Raw genomic sequence first — 20,959 nt, 5'->3', positions numbered from 1 at the left:
CTATAAGCTCAGATAGACTTGAGTAAACTAAATGGCAGACAACAACAGTTATATATATAACACTTATAACAGAATAACCTGCAAAGATGAAAAAAAGGAAAAAGGGCTAAATCTAATAAAGTCAGTTCTCAAAGAGAAATGTGATACCTTCTGCATGAAAAAGCTGTACATGAAAATAATCCCAAGGTCAGATCAGGTTAGATCAGAAAAAAATTAGAACTGGTGTGGACTCAATTTGTTACATTTGCATAAAGCTTTTAACAGTATGCAAAGGCTAGAAGTTGTTATTAATTTAAAATGGAAGAAAATCTAGAATTAAATTATGAACTCAGTACCAGATCTTGGTGGTTTTGGTTGCAAGGCATGTCAGCTTGGCACGGTGTAGCCCTCATCTTGGCAGTTGTAGAGACTGCTTTGGGTGGCCTTTCATTCTTCACTTAAAAAGCAACCTGTTATTTTCTGACAGCAGCCATCTACCCTGTCACATGCAAATACGCTGCCTTAGTATTCAGAGTGACATCCCACCACTACACACACTCTTGTCTAGAGAAGGCCACTGCTGTGGAAGTTGCTGTTCACTCTAGCTTCTCCATGTCACAGAAGCAGCTTCCTAGCTAGACTGTCCTGGGCAAGAATTAGGAGAGACAAGTGTTACAGCTGCTGGTGCCTGGCTCACAGGGGCCATTGGCTCCCATTGCCAAGGAAGTAGGCAGCGGGGCTGAAGGGCAGTGATTGTCCCTTGCAGCAGCTGCAGCTCCATATATCCCCTGAGCAGGTACAGGAGGCATTCAGCTGTACAGTGAGAGGACATAGCCTGACAGCCATTGTGAACTGCTCTCAGTAAAAAGGGACAAAATAATCTAAACTGGATGTTCCAGAATTACTCTTGTATCAGGGGATGGAGTTGTTATATAATTGACAGGAATGGATATATATATGGAAAAGCCAGAAACAGGATCTTGGATGAGCTAATTCAATCCTGTTTGTGACGTCAGCAATCCCTTTGCATGCAATGCTGGATTATTCCATTCCTTCTTGACTGGATGTAGAAAGGCATCAATTTACACTACAAAAACACTGTTTCAGATCAATACTAAATTGAATCAGGCAAAGATTGCAATCACAGCCCTGGACACTACATATGAGCAGACGGCAGCCTGTGTTAATAACTTGGATGGTGACACTGGCAGAATTCAATGCATTCTAATGACCTCCATTAAAACCATGAAGATTGAGTGTGACCATATTTAAGGGTCTGATCCTTATTTTACTGCCATTAACAACTAGAGAATCAAATTCAGACTGTAGAATATCCATGGAAAGAATTAATGATTTAAAAGACAGTAAAGCTGGAGAGAGTAACAGCGTGCTGATCAGTATTTATGCTTAAATGTATTGAGGTCCCTGTTTAGGAATGAAACCATAGAAGGTGAAATTGCATATATTTAAATTAATTTATAATTAATTTCCATTTCCTTTAATTATTACTTACACACAGGAACAATATCACTACTGATTCCAGGAGTGCCTTAGAAATTCTAATGACATAAATGGCATTTACTCTTTTCAAAGAGACAGTATCCACAGCAACACAGAGACGAGACTATATGCAGGACTCATTTGGAACAGGCATAGAAAGTCAAGTGCCTCCTAATGAAGCTTCTATCTCTCTACAGAATTAGTGTATTAACATAAAAAATTGTTTAAAAGTCCTGATCCAGCCCAAGCATCCACTCTTCATATATTATATAATTACATCTTTCTCATGAGCTTCCTGCTCTATTCTTAATAACCAAGAAACTAACCACTGCTCGGTCTGAAGCTTTCTTTTGAGTGATCAGTATGCTCTACTTACCAAATAGAGTGAATTATCTTTTGTGAACTGTCTTGTTGCAGCACAGAAAGTTTATAGTTCAGTGGCTAACACACTACAAGCACTGGGATGCTCAAGGACATCTGTGTGCAGGGTGTAAATACACATTCCAAGTTACAAAGGTGTGACAATATAATAGCTACTAGAAACTCTTATTAATCTGCCACTTTGAGATGACTATAAAACTTTACTTCCAAATGTTAGTTTAAACATCTCTTCTCCTACCCACATCTTCAATTTAATTTTCCATGTCTTCTTTTGGCATTCTGCATATCACAATAATTGTTCCTGAAATTCCTTCCTTCCTGTCTTCCTATCTTTTTCTTCTGCTGTGCATTTCTTACTGTGCAAATTCCACATCCAAATAATTTAATTAATGAAGTAACACAACAGTAGGTGAACAAAATAATTCTTCCGTTGACAGCTATTCTAGTCCCATAATTTTGCTCTCATTTTCTTTATCATCAGGAAAACCTACAGTATCACCCAAATACCACCATACTGGTACTATTGAATTAGAGATTCTACAGCAAAGATCAGAAATTAATCTTAAAATATTATTTTTTTACTTAAAAAAAAATAAATCCTTTATGCCTGTTGAATTATATTGTTGTGGAAATCCAGTAACATTTATGTTTAATTCAGATTATTTCCCTAACTTCTTGGCTTCAGTATTTTAAAAACCATTTAGTGCAGGTATTTTTACTTGGTTTTCTGTTAACATATGTTAGTGAGTGGGTAACCATTAGTTGAGGTTATCTGCTGCAGAGAATAAAAAGGTATATTTTGTCTATAGTTAACCACAGCAGTATCTTAAAGAACACAAGGATTTGATTCTGTTGGAACTAGAGTGAATACAATCTGCCTTTTGAGCACAAAAAGGTTTAATTATTTGTGTGTGTTTTCTCCATGACTTCAGTCAGTAAATGTTTCTTGTAGGCAAGTTGGAAATGTTCTGCTATAAAGAAAATATGGAATGCCTACAATGCTCTCCTGCAAGATATTGATGATTTTGTCAGATTTAGGTTATAAGCAGCAGCATTTCAAGTTACAGCTCTTGTCACTTGCTTCAACAGGTAACTTCATATAGTTGCAGTGCAATGATTTTCTTCCTTTGCCAAACTTCTTTTCATTAACTTATAAAACATCTTAAACAAATATGCTAGAGAGCTCTTACCACCCACAGAAATCTGATGGCAGGTGTCATCTGCAGTGGAAATCAGTCTTGATGAATTCTCTAGTGTAAATAATAGTTTGTTCTAATTACCTTCCAGAGCATATTTCATGTCCTGGGCAAACAAAGTCCACATGATTTCAGCACTGATTTTTCCCATGTTCAGCTCTTGAGGGAACCTGCAATCAATCATATTACATCAATTCAGCTGCTGATAGGAGTTGTGCCTACAGCTGCACAGCAGAATGGCAAATATTCCCACAAAATTAATTCCCTAATATGCAGTTAGCATATTTTGGGGTTTTGTACAATTATATCAACCATCCAATCTTCAAATAAAAACTTCCCTTTAGTCTAATGTCAAGGGCCTAAGTAATTAGATGAACATTCTATAACTTCCCTAACATCACACTTTAAATCAAGAAATGTCTGTCTACCTCACATACAACTTCCCAACTTCAGATAAATCAGAGAGCAAAACAGTGGAGAGCAAAACAGTGGAAAACAGTGAAACTGTCTGTGAAGCTATAGAGGTCTATACTAATTGAACCCAACTCACTGCTTGAAGACTTTCACCTTAAAGTATGGATCATAGAATGGTTTGGGTTGGAAAGGACCCTAAAAAGCCATCTAGTCCAACCCCTCTGCAGTAAGCAGGGACATCTTCAAACAGACCAGGTTGCTCAGAGCCCAGTGAAATGGGAAAGAATATAAAAGGTAGAAAAATGCATACTTTTGATTCAAAATTTTAGTTTTGGTCTCATGCTTCATGTCACTGAACACCAGTCCTTCTTAGATAATTTTTGCTGTTATCAGGTAAGTATTTTTCACAATTTTTTCACTTATCCCAGCTGCTTCTTATACTGTGTAAAAGAAAGGCTTTAATCTTTCAGTTACCATCCTTGCTTAGTTACTAGCAAAGGCTGCGACTTTAGTGACAGGCACTGTTTCATATGCTGTTTAAAAAGAGAGCTACTTGCCTGTTTTTGGTTGGTTTTGGTTTGTTTATTTTTTCAATCCCCAAACCAAAGAAACCCAACAACAAACCTGAAACAAATAAAACCAAAAAAACCCTTATGTCCATACTGCAGCTCTCAGGGCACAGGAGCAGACCAAATCAGGTCATGCAGGTTCAGCAGAAAGTACTGCACAGAACCCAGGCATGGGAAAACAGTTGCTTATCCTGCAGTGGTGCAGTGAGAGCCATATGACTATTGCCAGTTCACTGTGAATACCTCAAATCATCAAAGGCCATTCTCATGGGTGAAACACACAAAGCTCTGTGGCTCTTGTCCTGAATTCCTCACATAACTTTACAATATCAGAGAGTTTGGTCCAGAGCATTTTGACCTAATCAGAGTAATAAAATTCACTAAACAAATTCAGAAAATGTTAGTCAACAAACAAATTTTTGAAGTTCTTGTTGCCCAAGAAAGATTGAGTGATGTGCAGCTTCAAGATGGTAGCAATATGATGTGATGTATTCAGTCCAGGGACTTATTTGACTTATTTGACCCTGATCATATCTGCAAAAAAAAAAAGCACTTAACCAATTAGTTCTGTGACTTTCACATGAAGCAATTGCCAGTTCAGATCCCTCATACACCTTCTTTCTGCTAATGGCTGCTCAGTTACAGACTTGGTGTTAGTTCTCTTAACACAAAATTAATTGTTGTTCAAAAGCCCAAATGTGTTTCACCTGCCTTAATTTCCTTGCCTCCAGGTCAGACTGAGTGCTCTCTTAGCAAGAGATTTGAACTGTGACACCTTGCTCCAAGGAAATATTTAAAACTCGATTTAGCATTGACACTTTTGTCCATATGCAAAGCTGACCATAATGCAGGGCTGGGTCTGATAAAAATATATATTCTATGACTCAAAAGAAGTATATGTGTATACACTTTGACTTGTTGAAATACGTGCACACATGAACTGCAACTATCTTATCACTGTTTCTTAAATTACTGTAGTTGAAAACAGTATTCCTGGCTTCGCTTAGGTACCTGAGGGTCACACCCAAACATGTTGACTTCTGTGTCCCTGAGAAATATAAACTTAGTGCAGGACTATCAACTGGACATACCAGTGAAATTCTTCCATCCAGTGGCCAGTGTATGGATATTTGCAATTTCATAATTACACAGATACAGTTCTGTACACAGCCCTGCAGGCCTGAGTGTCAATTCCCACACATCCTATTTTGTGTTACCCCATACAGTGTCCTCTTAGCAGGAGATTACTGTGACAACAATCATTACAGAACAGAAAGCCCAATTTGTTATAGTTTATTTTTCACATGGAATGAATTTGCTTTGTGGCAGCTATGATACCTGTAGGTGCATTTATTAGATACTCACATAACAGAGTTTTAATTTGTCCAAAGCAAGTTATCAAAGCCATGTGGACAGCTAGCCAGATCACCATTTTCAGTCAGTGCCATTAATTCAACATGCTAATGAACTAGGACTGAATATGTGGAAAGACATCACGTAGTTTACCAGGGTCCAGTCAGATCTTAGTTCATGAGTGTTCCCTACAGTTTAATAATTTGCCTTCCAGACAGTATAATCCCATTTAAGGAAGCAAAACTACTTGCTTGTTTTGTTCTAAGTACAGAACTCTGTCTTCAGCACTACCCCAGCCCCTTCTTCACACACCACCACCACTGTTTTTTCACTTCTTGGATTTATAAATGAGTGAGTGGAATCCCATAAACAAAGCAAACTTCTGGTTTTCAACACTGCCTTCTCAATGTTGAATGTTAGCTACTGCACCTTTACCCAGCTCAGACAGGCATGCACAACAAAAACTGTGACAAATGCCTTTGGACATTAGAAATAACCATTTCACATCTGATTCATGGCTTTCTTTTATCTGTCATTCATATGAATTGTGTTGACATAAGAAAAGAAGCTTGCATTTTTTTTTCCTATTACCCTGCTCTGCATTCTTTATCCTGTTCACTGATGTACTGCAATTTGAGACAGTACAACATTTGTATCACAAAACTAATTAGCCACAGGCTGCTTCTTAAAATAATGCACTACTTATAAACACATTGCAGAAACAAATGTTATCTACCATTGTTAAAATTCTGTTTGTGTATGTACTAACCATAATGGTTGAAAATGGAAGTAGAATAGAATAGAATAGACCAGACCAGGTTGGAAGAGACCTTCAAGATCATCGCGTCCAACCCATCAACCAACCCAACCCACCTAAACAACTAACCCATGGCACCAAGCACCCCATCAAGTCTCCTCCTGAACACCTCCAATGATGGTGTCTCCACCACCTCCCCAGGCAGCCCATTCCAATGGGCAATCACTCTCTCCATATAGAACTTCTTCCTAACATCCAGCCTAAACCTCCCCTGGCGCAGCCTGAGACTGTGTCCTCTTGTTCTGGTACTGGCTGCCTGGGAGAAGAGACCAACATCCGCCTGTCTACAACCACCCTTCAGGTAGTTGTAGAGAGCAATAAGGTCGCCCCTGAGTCTCCTCCTCTCCAGGCTAAGTAACCCCAGCTTCCTCAGCCTCTCCTCATAGGGCTTGTGTTCATGCAGACCTTACAGCTGTATGGTACAGACAATTTAATTTTAAATTTGTCATCTGTTATGAATTTACAGAAGATTGGACAGGAGTGATCAAACTGTAACTGACACAGCATTGCAGAATTGCAGAATTAATTTTAAATAATTTTAAATTATTTTAAAATTTTCAACTAGTTTCTGCATTTGCTAACATCAAAAAACGTGGATTTAGGTTTTCTCCCCTGATCTAAGTAACGTTTATGTGTATTTTCAGTCAGCTACTCTGTCAATAAATACTGCACAAAGTGTACAGGATTGGCAAACCACATCTTGACAAACTACATCTTGACGAACTGCATCATGCATTCAAAAGATTTGCTACGAATGTCAATGAAAAGGAAATAAAGCTCAGACCTGTGCCCCCAAGTATCAGACAGCTGTGCTGGAGTAAAATTTTGTTCTCAACAGGAAGGACTATAACATTATAGCTACTATTTAAACCATCACCTGGATCATTAGCAATGATGACTGTGATACACTCTGTCTCTAGTAGTGACCACACAGACAGAAGATTGGGTTTTGTTTTGAGCTAATGCAGCTATTTTTATAATATTTTTGAGCAAGTTAAGCTGCAATGGACATCTGAGGTCATCTAAGTTGAAAAAGAAAGAATCTCTGTGATGTCAGGTTACTCAGGGCCTATACAGCTGAATTCTGACTACCTCCAAACACTAAAATGACACAACTTTTCCAGGCAATGTATTTCAGTGTTTGATACCTTTCACTGTGGAATATGAATTTGCTCCTGTAGAACTAATATGAGTTTCCCTACCTGCAAATTGTGCTCATGACTTTAATGTGTACTTTTGGAAGTGGCTTTGCTGTGCCTTTTCCTTATAACATCCCACTAGGAAGGTGAAGAATGCCATCAGTACTGCCCATAGCTGTACAAACTGCTTCCTCAGCTTCTGCTTACAGAAGCTGCTGACAATGGCTGTCTTCTACTGGGAAATCAAAACTTGAAAAAAATATCCAAATGCACTGTCATGGGTTCTGATCCCATGAAGGTAGTTGGATTTGGTCTCTCCTTAACATCCTTAAAATGGCAGCTGAAGTTTTTGTAGTACTTTTTTGGATTAACATTCCTCCATTGCATGAACATTATTTTAGTAATAAATTCCATGCCCTATAAGACCTCTTTTATCAAAGCCTCTAAAGAGGCAATTAAAAACATTCCTGGAATGAAAAAACGAAACCCAACAAACACACAGAAAAACCAACCCAAAACCCTTTGAGTTTTCTATAGATACCCCCCCCACCCCAAAATCCAAATGACCTCTTAATTTCTTATTCAAATAAAACAGACACTTCAGTGTTTTAAGTAAAATCCCAAGCGAAATTCCTTGAAAGAAGCATTTTAAAACATGTCAATTTATCTACAAAAGTCTCAATTATCTACTTCATTTCCATTTGATGGAGTTCTCATGCAAGTGTGGGCATACAAAATAGATCTCAAGCAAATAAGTTAAAGCCCTGTAGCACTTCAAACGGCAAAATTTTTATGTACTTTGTTAAATGTATCACATCAGATACAGAAGCTTCCTTCCACGCTTCTCCCAAATGTGTCTGAAGTTGTTACTCAGTTAAAACTCACAGTATCTGTCAGAGAAGCTGATTCAGCTTCACTAATTGTAGCAGAGGTGGCACCTTTCAAGCAGACAATGGGTAAGATATTTCTTACACCACATCTCAGACCCTGCGTTGATGAACATAGAACAAAAGTCCATTGACAACAGTGCTGCTGATAATGCAAGATATTTTGCCCTTTCAGCTACATTACTGTTAAGACTTAAGGTGCAACCCAGTGATAGTAAATCACATTAGGCATCATGACTGCATCTTCTGCACTGTGTCCCACAGATAATGACTTTGCAGATCTCATTTAGAGGAGCTGCATTACTGATTCCAGCATAGGTGTGATGAAGGCAGGCTGACTTAGATGGTGCTTGAAATCTCATGTCAAACATCCATCAACATCTATATGGTATTTATAAATGGCAATACAATCAGTTCTACCACAGCAAGTAGCAAAACCATCTGTAAAATCAGCTATCATAGTTGTGAGTATTATGCAACCACCATAGCAATTGTTGCAGTGCTGTTATATGTGAGTCACTAACAGAGTTTAACACCCAATAGAAGCATATAAAATATTCCACAAGCTACATGGTAACAGCAGCAGCTGATTTATTAAAGAGAATGGATAAACAAAGGTCAAAAGCATCTATGTAAGCTGGGAATTTTGTACTGTTTGTGTTTTATCACCTTATTTTTAGGTAAAACTACTATTTTATTTTATTTTTTTCAAACTACTTCAGAATCTTGTCTCTAAGCAGCAAAATATCAGAGAAATTTCCCATGTAAACCTCTACACAGTACATTTTCTAGCCTTTGTAAAAGCCACATATTTTCACATTTGCAAGTGAAATATGAGGATAACCAGGAGAGTGCTCTATTAGTAATTTTCTTTTCTCTTGCTGCAATTATTGCTGTCTCATAGGCCAGAAATTTCCCAATTGCTCTGTCATTCTTAGAGCAATGCTATAAAATCCCAGTTTATCCAAAACATTGTTATTAAAATCACTTTGATCATCTGTGTGACAGTCTCTAATTCTCAACTCATATGTCAGCCATGCAACACTATTTGCTAGGTTTTTATACTAACCATTAGGGTGCTTGCATGTGATGATTCCTAAAGTATTTCCTAAAGTACTAGGCTGAAGGTAGTCACTTAGGAATGTCTTCCCTCTTTGAGTTAAAGTAAGCAAACAAACAACAAAAACCCCCACCTGATCACAGTGGCTAGTTCTAACAGAGTGCTATATATATAAAATCACATATCAATGAAATGAAATTGAACTTAGCTTGAAAGAAAATGAGAAGAATCAGTGTATGATGCAAACACAAATATACCTCCAAAACATTTATCCTAGATTGTACTGCATGTCTGGTTGAATTTCAAAACTAAGAAATTTCTATTGTGGCAATTAAAAGTGCTTTATTATTAATCTGTGTTGTTAAATCTTTTAAGATTTAAGTCCCTGAATCTCAGGTGTACATTCTCAGGGCCACTCATATTCCCAGTTTTATTCAGCTACTAATGATGGTTTGGTCCTGGTGGTTTTGTGTTGCACACGTAACAAGTTAGATTGCACTATGTAGAGAGTGCTGGGCATGATCTTCTACAAGTCTGAGGACAGAAGCTCTATCTGATTTGAAAAATCAAATTGGAAATTCTATTTAAACCATGAGCAAAGATTTTATCCATAGAATCAACAAGGTTGGAAAAGACTTCAAAGCTCATTAAGTCCAACCTGTCACCCAAGACCTCATGACTACTAGACCATGGCACCAAGTGCCATGTCCAATCCCCTCTTGAACACCTCCAGGGATGGGGACTCCACCACCTCCCTGGGCAGCACATTCCAATGGCTAACAACTCTCTCTGTGAAGAACTTTCTCCTCACCTTGAGCCCAAACTTCCCCTGGCACAGCTTGAGACTGTGTCCTCCTGTTCTGGTGCTGGTTGCCTGGGAGAAGAGACCAACCCCCTCCTGGCTACAACCACCCTGCAGGTAGTTGTATACAGCAATAAGGTCTCCCCCAAGCCGCCTCCTCTCCATTCTCAGGTTTTTTGCTCTACCCTCCACTTTTCCTAAGATTTTAAATTTTAACCAAAACAATGTTCCTTTTCCTGAAGAAAACATAATAAAGAAGACAGATACCTTATACAGTCTACATACCTGCTCTGGTCTTAAAGTGTTTGATACACTGCTACATGACAAAATGACAGCAGGTCTTGTGAAAGAGCAGCCTGTTGCTTTGTAAAACAGGACAAAGTTCACAAGTTGAATGAAACAGGTGATGCTCATATGCTTTCACAGAAGGAACTCTAATTTATAACAGGGAATATCACAGAATCAAGACACAAACCACATCAGACAGACTTTCCTTTATCAAAGAAAAATTCTAGAGTTAGTCTGACATAGTCCAATTTATGATAATTTCCCTGATGTCTTTTCACTTCCTTTTATTTGCTGATTTTTTTCCCCCGCTGATGTATATTTTGTGACTCACTGACCTTACAGTTATGCTCTCTCTTCAGTATAAGTTACTATCCTTGACATCATGGATTTATTAAACATCCTAACTCATGAAGCATAAGGAAATCCGCTCCTGCAGATTTCACATGCCAGTTCTTTCCTCATTATGGAATGAGGAGGGAATGAGTCATATCTTTTGGCAGTTTGCTTTTACAGCAGCTCAAATAATTTCCATTTCCAAACACTCAATGCTGTTTGCCCTTCTGTGTTGACATCAACATTCCTCATCCTCTGTTATTTTCCTTTAATTTCTGATTGCCCAGATTATATTGTAACTAAATACCACGCTTACCCCAAAGAGAACTCAGTCCCGTTGCATTCAATTCTTTTTTTCCCTTCTTAAGTTCTTTTGTAATGTTTAATCTCCCTTAACATTTCAAATTTCAAGGTAGTGCCTTCTGACTTCCAAAATGTAACTTTCCAAAATGTAACTTTGCTAATCATACCAGGTTTTTCCCCCCATCTCTTATAGGCTCTGCATTTTATCATAATACCATTTTTGAGTTGGTTATTCACTATGTCTTCTCCAGGAACATAGTACTGACACTGCTCCAAATTCTTCTCTCTAACTTCAAATACAAACAAATTTCACAGTACTATTTCATATTAGAGTACTTTCTCTAAGTATCTGATCAGCTATTCTGAAATACCATATGGGTTATTTATTTATTTGTTTATTTAACCCATATAATAAACATTATCACTTCTTGGTTCTTCAGTGATTTGGATAGTTTTGTGACGATCCAACCCTGGTAATCTCAGACAGCATTAATAGCATTTGTTATTGAATGGCAACCATGATTTTTATTTTTCTTCCAAAAGATGGTTTTTAGCTATTAGATGGAGACAAAAGTTCAAGGGTTAGCTAAGCCCTCTATTTCAATACACTCTGCACAAGTCACTAAAAGAAGTCACCAAATGGTACTGAAGAAGCACTAAAGTACTAAATAAGAGTATGAAACACACCCAGTGTTCACAGAGGAAAGAAAACAGATCCTTACATTGCAAAGATGTAAGTATCAGTAAATAACAAGTGTAAAAGTACCACCAGAGGTATCTTGTTTCTTAAATTTGCATCACAAGACATATGACCATTCTGTGTGCTGTGAAATTAAAGGGAAAGCTTTTTCCTAAAGATGTGCAGCGACTCAAAGTTTAGGTTTTGACTTCCAACTACACAAGCATATTGTAACTGAAGATTTGCTCATGAATCAGCCTCCAATCACACTTTAATTTGTTGTAACTAGTAGAATGAGAATTTTGCAACTTAAATAACAGACTTCATGGTTTGTTTTTTCCCCTCAGATAGATATAACATGTTTCTTATGTCATAGAAGCTGTGCAAGTTGCCAGTACAAATCCCACTGAATGGTCTGGTTGGTCTTTCAGTTGCTGCAATGGTTGCTAAGGCAAACATGTCATGTTTCAACTGGATTTGTATTATTTGTATTCTGATTCAGTTCAAACTGCTCTACCACAGCTTTTTTTTTTTTTTTTTTTCCCTTGCCCTCCTCAATCCCAAGGTAGGTCTAAAAATAAGGTTTCCAAAGCTGGTTGAGCAAAAGAACTCTGAGCAATATTGTGCCATTGTGAGAACTCTTTTCAGACTGCCTAGAGTTCTCCCGGGAATCTTCTGTAACCTCATTTTAGCAACAGGGTTCAAGTGGATGTAGACCTAAGTATTCCACTGAGACACTGCATGGCCATGTATTTCTGATAAGGAGTCATAGTTTACAATATTCTTATGCATCCAACTTCTATTTTCCTTTCATCCACAAGTGGAAAGAGGCTGCTTGCCATTGTTTTCAACAGCTCTTACATGCTGCTTTTGTGTTAGGAGAAGCTTTTATTTTAAAAACAAAACATATCCAAAGAAATTCTGAACTATTTTTCAAAATTTCCCACCCACAGCACCTATTTGTGAAGCACATTTTTTCCCTGCATAGACCCTTCCACTTCCAAAGAGAAAACAGTGGAAATGGGAGAGAAGTCTACAAACTCTCTCCCTTAATCTGTCCCAAATCCATCCATTTCTGACTCTGTATTCACGTTACACAGCTACTCAGCTGTGCATTAGGGATCCTCCTAATTGTTTTAGAACAACTTGGCTCTTTATCCCCTTCCTTTCTCTCTCGTTTGCATAATATAGCTAGAACAACTCTTAGGACAAACAACCCCCAATTACTCTTGTTTCATTTCAATCATAATTGAAAACAAATACGTATTTGTTCCAGTTTGATGATTTATAATATTTGTTACACAGCCAGTCAGACAAAAAAAAAAAGGAGCTTTTGTTAGCAGAAGAGTTTCATACTAAGTTGTATAAATGGCTTAAAGAGGAAGAGAGTTTTCTTTCTCTATAGGCTGTTAGATTGTTTCTTAGTAAGGCCAGTGCAGGAAACGACTGGACAAAGATGTTTACACAATCATTCATGTATTTAAAAGAGGCAGTGAAATCTTTTCCAAATTCCGGTTATCACCAGGAGGTTTCTGTGGCTCTATAAAACATGTGGCACCTTTCATCAACCGACAAGAACACCTCCATGTAGAGAGTGCCTTTCAGTATCTATTTTGGCTGAAGGAGATTTGTTCTTGCTCCCCTTCAGATCGTTCAATTACAAGCCACTGCAGACACCTCTGTTAATTGTTTAGCCATAATAAAGACAAGAGTTTCCATTTTAACTTTTGCATAAGTCATCACAGCTAGATTATGCCTGGATTTTCTACAATCTCTCTCCAAGGAGCTCAAACTTTTCCCTAGGCCCTCATCATGTCACATTTCAATTAGAGTGACATCTGTTTCTCTATCCTTAATACGTGAAGGTGTTTGAGTCACCATCCCTAGAATTGTTTAAAGGCCATTTAGATGTGCTGTTTGGGAGATAGTTTAGGGGGTAAACTTTGTAGAGTAGGGTTAATGGTTGGACTTGATCCTAGGGGTCTTTTCCAGCCTGAACGGTTCTATGAAACATGTTCCTTTGTACTCCTTCAGTCTATTTCATTTTCAAAACCTAGCACTCTATCTCCTCTTTCTGTGTTTACTGATTTTGTATCTCTTTTCTACTAGTGTACCAACCATAAGTTATTTGAATTGTCTTGGTCATTAATTGTACCCCCCTTGATCTGTTTCCTCTTAAAGTCTAAGAAGTTGTTTTCCATCTCTGGTAATTCCAAGACATTGCTCTCCATTTTATAAATTTTGATGCCAGCCTGGCTAGGCTTTCTCTCTAGCAATCATAAATTTGGAGAGGGTATTCTTGTAAGGTTCATTATTCTTTTACAAATACATACCTAAAACTCTATTATAATGCCTAAAAGCTCTCAGCATGATTTGAACACTTCACGTGCCTGGGTATTATCCTAACATTAACACCATTGCACTGTTTCAGTGAGTTTTCCCTTCTGTCTATCCGTATCACTCTCTTGCATCAATATTTTGCTGCTAAATTGTTTTTGGATTGTTCATATACCATACATCTTCACTGTTCCTAAAACAAAATGTTGTCTTTCTGTGATCAGAGCACTAAACCTTTATCACACTATGTCGGTGTTATATTCTTGATGTTTAAAAATCACTGGCTACATCATATTAAAATACAGCCACAAATTCAGGTGTATTTCCTGTCCTAATTTCAATAAATCCACAATTCTCAATTTTTTATGGGGAAAGTAATTACTTACTGGTTCAAGACAGGTGTGTATGCTGTCTTATCTTCATCTATGATGGTGACCATCAAAGTAATAAGCTGTGCCCAGAAGTCTAAATTTTTTGTCGTTGGTCCTTGTTCTTCTTTAGGAACTTCTTGTTTCTTACTCTGTTTAAACAAAATTGAATATATTTTAAGTAAGAAAAAGTAGAGAAAATGTTGTGAGATTTCTCCCTACAGATTATTAATTGGTAGAAGAGAATTGGTATATTAGGATATTTTGGACAAAGATTATCTGTCTAATCTAGAGTAGGTTGTATGACAGACCGTACCTGTCTGTGGATGTAGATCAAAACTGGTACACAGTGCAAAGACAGCAGGTCAGCAAGATAAAGAGAGACATGATTTTTAGTGCATGCCCACACTTTAATTAAATATGTTCTTATATTCTTTGTTGTGTTGATCCTAAGAGCAGGTACACTTATATGCTGGGGCAGAACTTTTACACATAGGGTATAAATGAAAAAATCAATGAGAAGGACTTTTTTTTGTTTGGGATTTTATGCTGAAGCTATTGAGCCTCACAGCTGCTATTCTGTTTGCTCTAAATGAAGAAGCAATTAAATTTCCCTTTATATTTTAATGGCAAAATTAATAAAGCCTATTGCTCAGTTTATTCTGCACAGAGATTTCCAAGGACTTATACTGGAAGAACCATAAACTGCATTTAAGAACTGCAAATAAAACCCCCAGAAAGTAGAAGGAAAAAAAATCCCTGGACACATAAAAATACTAGGAAACATGGGAGAATCTGAAAGAGAGGCTTTTGAATGTATTGGCTTGCCAAGAATTTTTAAAGGTGTGAGCAAACCCAGTCTGTTATTTGATTCCTTTTATTTTTATTCAGGGAAATCAAATTCTTGTAAATGAACTTACACTCCTTGTAAATGAAGAGGACTTCAACTGATTTTACATTTATGGGACTGAACTTGAGATGTCCTTTACATTTATGTAAAAATCATGAGGAAGAACATGACACACATATCAGATGGATTACCAATGTGACTCTGCAGTCATCACTTAAAAGTTAATAGCAGTGGATTTTATTCCTCTTGATGAAATGCCTGCTTTTTGCACCTTTTTATATAACTATAAATAAGTATTAGTATTAAATTGGTGTCACTGCCAGGATTTTGAGAGACAGGAGTGCAGGTTTGGTGTGGTCTGTAGCAAGGGAAGGTTGTTTCTTTTCAACTGCATCGGGCCCTACATGCCAAAAGGGTGAGAGGTGTCCAGAGCACAAGGGGAGCAATTAAAAATCCCTGCATACATGCCTTGACATAGAGCATTCCAAACCTGAGTTACAGATTCTGTCTTAGTGCAAAAGGGGGAGCTGTTCTCGTATATATGAGAACTGTCTGCTTGGGGAAGTGAAGGCACAACCTGTGGCAGATTTTGGTCCCTCAACTAAGTTTAGCCTATGTTTAACAACCCCCCCACCCCTTTTCTTTAATTTTTAATAAATTGTTTGACAAAATAGTAACAATAACTTTGATATTATTTTTCACTCTTTTCTATTTCCTTCTCTCCATTTTCCTCTCTATATTTTCTCACTTTCTCTCGCTCTCTTTTTATTCTCTCTGTCTCTCTTGGAGGATCATGCCACCATCACACAATTTTGATGACAATGCTGAGCCATGGGGTGGTGTAAGAATAGGTCCAACGAACATTATCTGTCTTGACATTGTCATCAGAAATTGGAACCCCCCCAAAACTTGGAGCAATATTCTTGCTAACATCTTGAGGTCGCAGCCTGTTTCAGTAATAAGTTACTGATTAAGTTACTGAGCCTGCACAATGGAATGCAGTCTCCATGGATACACAGGTGCATGCTCCACAGAACAGGACTGCTTGGTACTTGAGTGAACCAAACCACTTCTGTTGTCATAGTGAAAGTCAGGATAATGGATTATTCCACTGTCTGAGCTCACTCTGCTAGAGCAAAAATCATAAATGCTGTCAGAAAAGGATTGATGCCTCGGAGCTGATGGGGAAATCGTGAGTGAACTTTGCTCATTATAATGTAGTTATAATATGAAAACACACCTCCTGGTTGAAAGATACCCAACCCCAAGGTAGGCCTCATCTCAGACACTCCTCCCTGGGCATAGACCACACCTCTGACACTCCTCCTTGGGCATTAGTGGAAGCCTCACTCATGAGGGTGAGAGGGGAGAGAGAAGTGGAGAGCAGTGGAGAGGCAGAGATTCGCTGTGGAAAGGTGTGTGTGATTGAGTACAGAAGAGGTCTCCCTAGCAATGAGACTTTGTAAGCTTTCCCCACCAGGATCAATAAAAGATCAGAAGGAGCAGCAAGACTAGACATGGGACCAGAGAGACATCTTTGGACCTTTGTACTGGTGGTAGCTATAAGCCTCTTTCTCTTTTCTCTTCTTACTTTGCTTTACATTACTTTTCTTCCTTCTCTCACCTTTCCTACCTATTGTAGGCTGCTTTTATGGGCAAACAATAAAGTTGTACTGTTGATCGAAGCAAACCCTCTTGGCATAGACACCTTATGTTTTGCACTTCAAGATCACAGCAAACAAACCATCATGAGCCCACTGGGTGGACTATGACAACCACTCACTAACTTTTACTGAGACTTTTATACTTTTAAATCTTGCTAAAACGTGCATTTACAGCTAGATTTTGTCTCCACAGTTTAAATTTAGGAATTCTGAGCCTACAGTTTCCTAGAAGTATCAGATTCCTTATCAATGTCCAATAAACAACTTCAGTGCATAGAATCACATATGAAAAAAAATATTTTCATCTCTGCATGGACAGACATATACATATAATTTCTGTCACACAGCGGTTTGTCAGCAGATGCTAGGTCTACACACGCTCTTCTACACAGCTATCAGAGAAAGAAAGGCTCAACTAGTACATCAGAAATTAAACATCTATTATCCTGCAAGATTAAACATATATTCCCTGAACTTCTCATTTGTAGTCCAAATATGACCACTTCAGTGGACCCCATATCTTTGAGTAGATATGACATTATATTAGTGTCACAGTGAATTAATTGTTATCTTAACCTCAATTAACTTTTATCTATTATCAGCATTTAGAAGGGCAGAAAGGGAATTTCAATGAAGCTTAATTTAAAATTGGTTCTCTAGTCACTGTGGAATATTTTATAAAACTATTATTAATCACACCACTATGTACTCAGCTGATCTGCAAATGCTGTGGCTTCAGTGTCTAAAGCAACTGAAATAAAGGCAAGGCTCAGAACCACTTACAACGGATGGTGTGACTACTACCTCTGGTGATTAACAGCCCCACATGCAAACAAGAGTGCTTTGCAAAACAGAAGTTAATACTGGGGCAATCACAAGTGCTTTCCCTGGTGTACATTATACTATTATAAACCCCCTTGTTTCCATATCAGTGATTTATTTTTCATGGACCCTTTTTTTCTCAGAAGCCAGTGCGTGTCTGAGCCAACCCAGCTGAAAGGTGGCTATAGAGGACAAAGCCAGTTTACATTTAGTTCAGTATCCTAAGAAATACACTTCACAGAAAAAATACTTCAGTAGCATGTATGCAGCTGAGACAGCCTTTCACAAGTGTGGACATGAATCACAGGAATTCTGTTCTTTCATATAGACAAAAATTAATTATTTCTACAAAAATTCTCATGCAGAGAAATCTTTTAAAAATAAGGATGATCTTTGGAAAATCCCCAAAGAAGGTATTTTTCAAATAGTCTCACATTAACAGGGGTGGTTTTATGCTCTTAAATCAAAGTGCATTCTCTGCCCCTGCCCAGTTGAAATTTCCACTGTGTATCCTAAAGTCTAACTAATAGGTTAGAAATACCCAGAATCATTCACTTTTTTTAATCTATTCCTGGCAGTATTATTAGTTTCTGGCAACAGGTGCTTTCATTGTAACAAGGTAAAACAATGTTGGAAGCTTGATTGATTAGTTGCAACCCTGCAAAACTGTCAGAAGTAAGTTCCGTCTTGGGACAAAAATTAATTTGAGACAGCTATTTTCATATAAAAAAATAATTGTGAGTGATACAATTTGGCTTAAAAATCTTTTTATTAGCATAACTGAGAGGTGTACTAGAAAAAGTGAGTGGGAGGACAACATCATACAACTATATTTTAGATTTTCTTCATGAAATAAAACACCTTTTGAGAGGCACTGAAGTTTGATTTCTCTCCTGCTTCGCTAGAGTCTACTTTGGTGACATGGGGTCACCATCAAACCTGCTGGGAGCGGTCAGTAAGAATGCCATTTTAATTAAAGAAAAATCAAGTTCATTTTTTCCTTCTTTGCAGTCTCAAAAAAAATAATAAATCTGCTCTAATTTTATAATTGTGATGATAATAGCTTGTGCCTCAGTCTTGTGATTTGGTCCCATATTCAACCAGTTCTCAGTAGTGTACATTCTTAAACATTAGGAGATAATACCATATGCACTTACACGGCACAGTGAGTGTTCAGTCTATGCAGCAGTTGTGGAAAGGCCTTTGAAAATGCCAAGATGACATTAGCTGGCACATAAGCAAAGTATATGCTTACTATTATTTGCACACAAAAGAAATCTGGAGTATAAAATGTTTATCTCTATGGTCTATTAAGTGGAAAAAGCTTATCTTAATAACAGCAATTTTATTTTTCCACTTAAGTTACATTCATTATAAAAAACCCCACCAGTATAAAACTCATTCAATTAAATACTCATGTACTAAATTAGTGCCAAATTAGCACAAATACAGTGACAAGATATATGAGCCACTCACTACTACTTGTCATTACAGAGGATAATAGCAATACTGAGATTTTAAAAAATGCATCTGGAAAGGTCAAGATGAATATCTCAATATATCAAGATGACAAAATCACTAGATACTATTCATGGTTCTTTTCAATCTCATGAGTTCCTGAAGGTGCCTGTCTTTCATTTTTGGAGGAGACGCAGTTCATTGAACAAGCTAAAATCATAGACTGCTCTTGCAGTAACCAAGAGAGCTTTCAGAACTTTCACTGATAGAATCAAAAGTTTGCTAGTTAGCAGAATCACTTTCTTTTTTTCACTAGTCTTTTCACTTAGGGAAAACAACTTAAAATCTCTCAGCTCTCTGTAATGTGGCTTGGAATGGTGATGCTGTCTACATGCACAGAAGCATGAAACGCCACAAGAAGATATTGCAGTACATACCCTACTTAAAAGCTCAACAACTAACTGGCCAACAGTACAAGAGTGATATTATTAAAAGGCACCATCAAACAAATTATAATATCAGATGTCTATACAATGACAATACAAGTGATTCTTAAACCTGGTCATCAGGCACTGGATTTTACAAGGCATTCCTCTATTGTGTTCCTTTTTATTAATTCTTTGTCACAGGGAATGCTGCCTTTACTGCTCACAGACAGTTATGAATAAATGCCTGCAACAGTATATTAGTGCTAGCTAAAGACAATTGAAAACTTATTTGGAACACAAGAAATAGGGAAAAATCCAAACAGCAGCCAATGCCAAGAATAACACCAGCTTTAGTGGCAATCCCACATCTCTTGGAAAAGAAAATTCCAAAGAGTATCATAGGACTAATGCAAAATCCTGTTAGTTCCTCACTTCACATCAAGTGTAATAAGCCATTTTGGATAAAATTTCAGTTTCAGAGAAAATGAATTCCAATTATTTTGTACAGCTACAGTAAGTTAGATGTGCTTGCCTGGGCAAAGCTGTCTTAATTCAATTTTGGTCACTTTAGGAATCCAAAGAACTAATAGAATTTATAACATTTTTTGTTACACAATATTTAATCGTATTGAGAGCATCACAATTCATTTGGAAAACTACCTAATTGCAAACAAAGACTGCTTTAAATCATCTTTAAAAAGAACCTATATTATTTAACTAAGATTTACAAGCACAGGAAATACTCTAGATTCTATGGTTTATTTTTTGATGCAAAATCCAAACTTGGTGATTTGCAACTGTTTTTTGTTGTTTGTTTGGCATTCCCCCCACCGAGAATACATCAAAACCAGAAAGAGGAACTATGAAATCTTTTTCATATGATATGCATCAAAATAAATTCCTTACTTGCACTAAATGTTTTGTTTTTCCTGTTTCCTTTTACTACCAATCTCCTAGTCACTTGAGTTCATGTGCAGGGAGTGGATTATGTAGGACAGAGGAACCAAAACCAATTGCTGGATTTCTTTATATTCTCTTAGAGAAAAAGATCAAACGTAGAGGGATTTTTCTGAGTTGAAGAAAAAAATGGCTAAACCGTTGACAAGCAACCATACTTTGCACTCTGGAAAATTGGCTGAGGCTGGAGAAAGTAATTTCAGGCACAGCGTGAAGCAGGATTAAAAACCACATCTGTATTACCTTGAGATAAATCTGTAAGGGCTGGTCTAAGGAACACAAGGCTTTCAACTTCTCTCATGATTGATCTTACCAGTTTGTAGGACAAGTGTCTGGTTTTATTTTGCCTACTTTTTAATGTGTTACTATTCTATG

General features: G+C 37.4%; 1 protein-coding gene across 1 annotated transcript in view; it reads right to left on the bottom strand.

Annotated features, from left to right (window-relative positions):
- Window positions 1–20,959, bottom strand: part of UNC13C (unc-13 homolog C) — a 137,562-nt gene that overhangs the window by 39,165 nt on the left and 77,438 nt on the right. Inside the window, exons 17-18 of the mRNA XM_009906444.2 lie at window positions 14,424–14,557; window positions 3,141–3,226 (exon numbers count right to left, since the gene is read on the bottom strand). Of these exons, the coding sequence (XP_009904746.2) occupies window positions 3,141–3,226; window positions 14,424–14,557 (220 nt within the window). The remainder of the gene's footprint in view (window positions 1–3,140; window positions 3,227–14,423; window positions 14,558–20,959) is intronic.

This window comes from Dryobates pubescens, chromosome 17 (assembly GCF_014839835.1).
Source record: "Dryobates pubescens isolate bDryPub1 chromosome 17, bDryPub1.pri, whole genome shotgun sequence".
Classification (NCBI taxonomy): domain Eukaryota; kingdom Metazoa; phylum Chordata; class Aves; order Piciformes; family Picidae; genus Dryobates; species Dryobates pubescens.
This window is presented reverse-complemented; position numbering and strand designations above follow the sequence as displayed.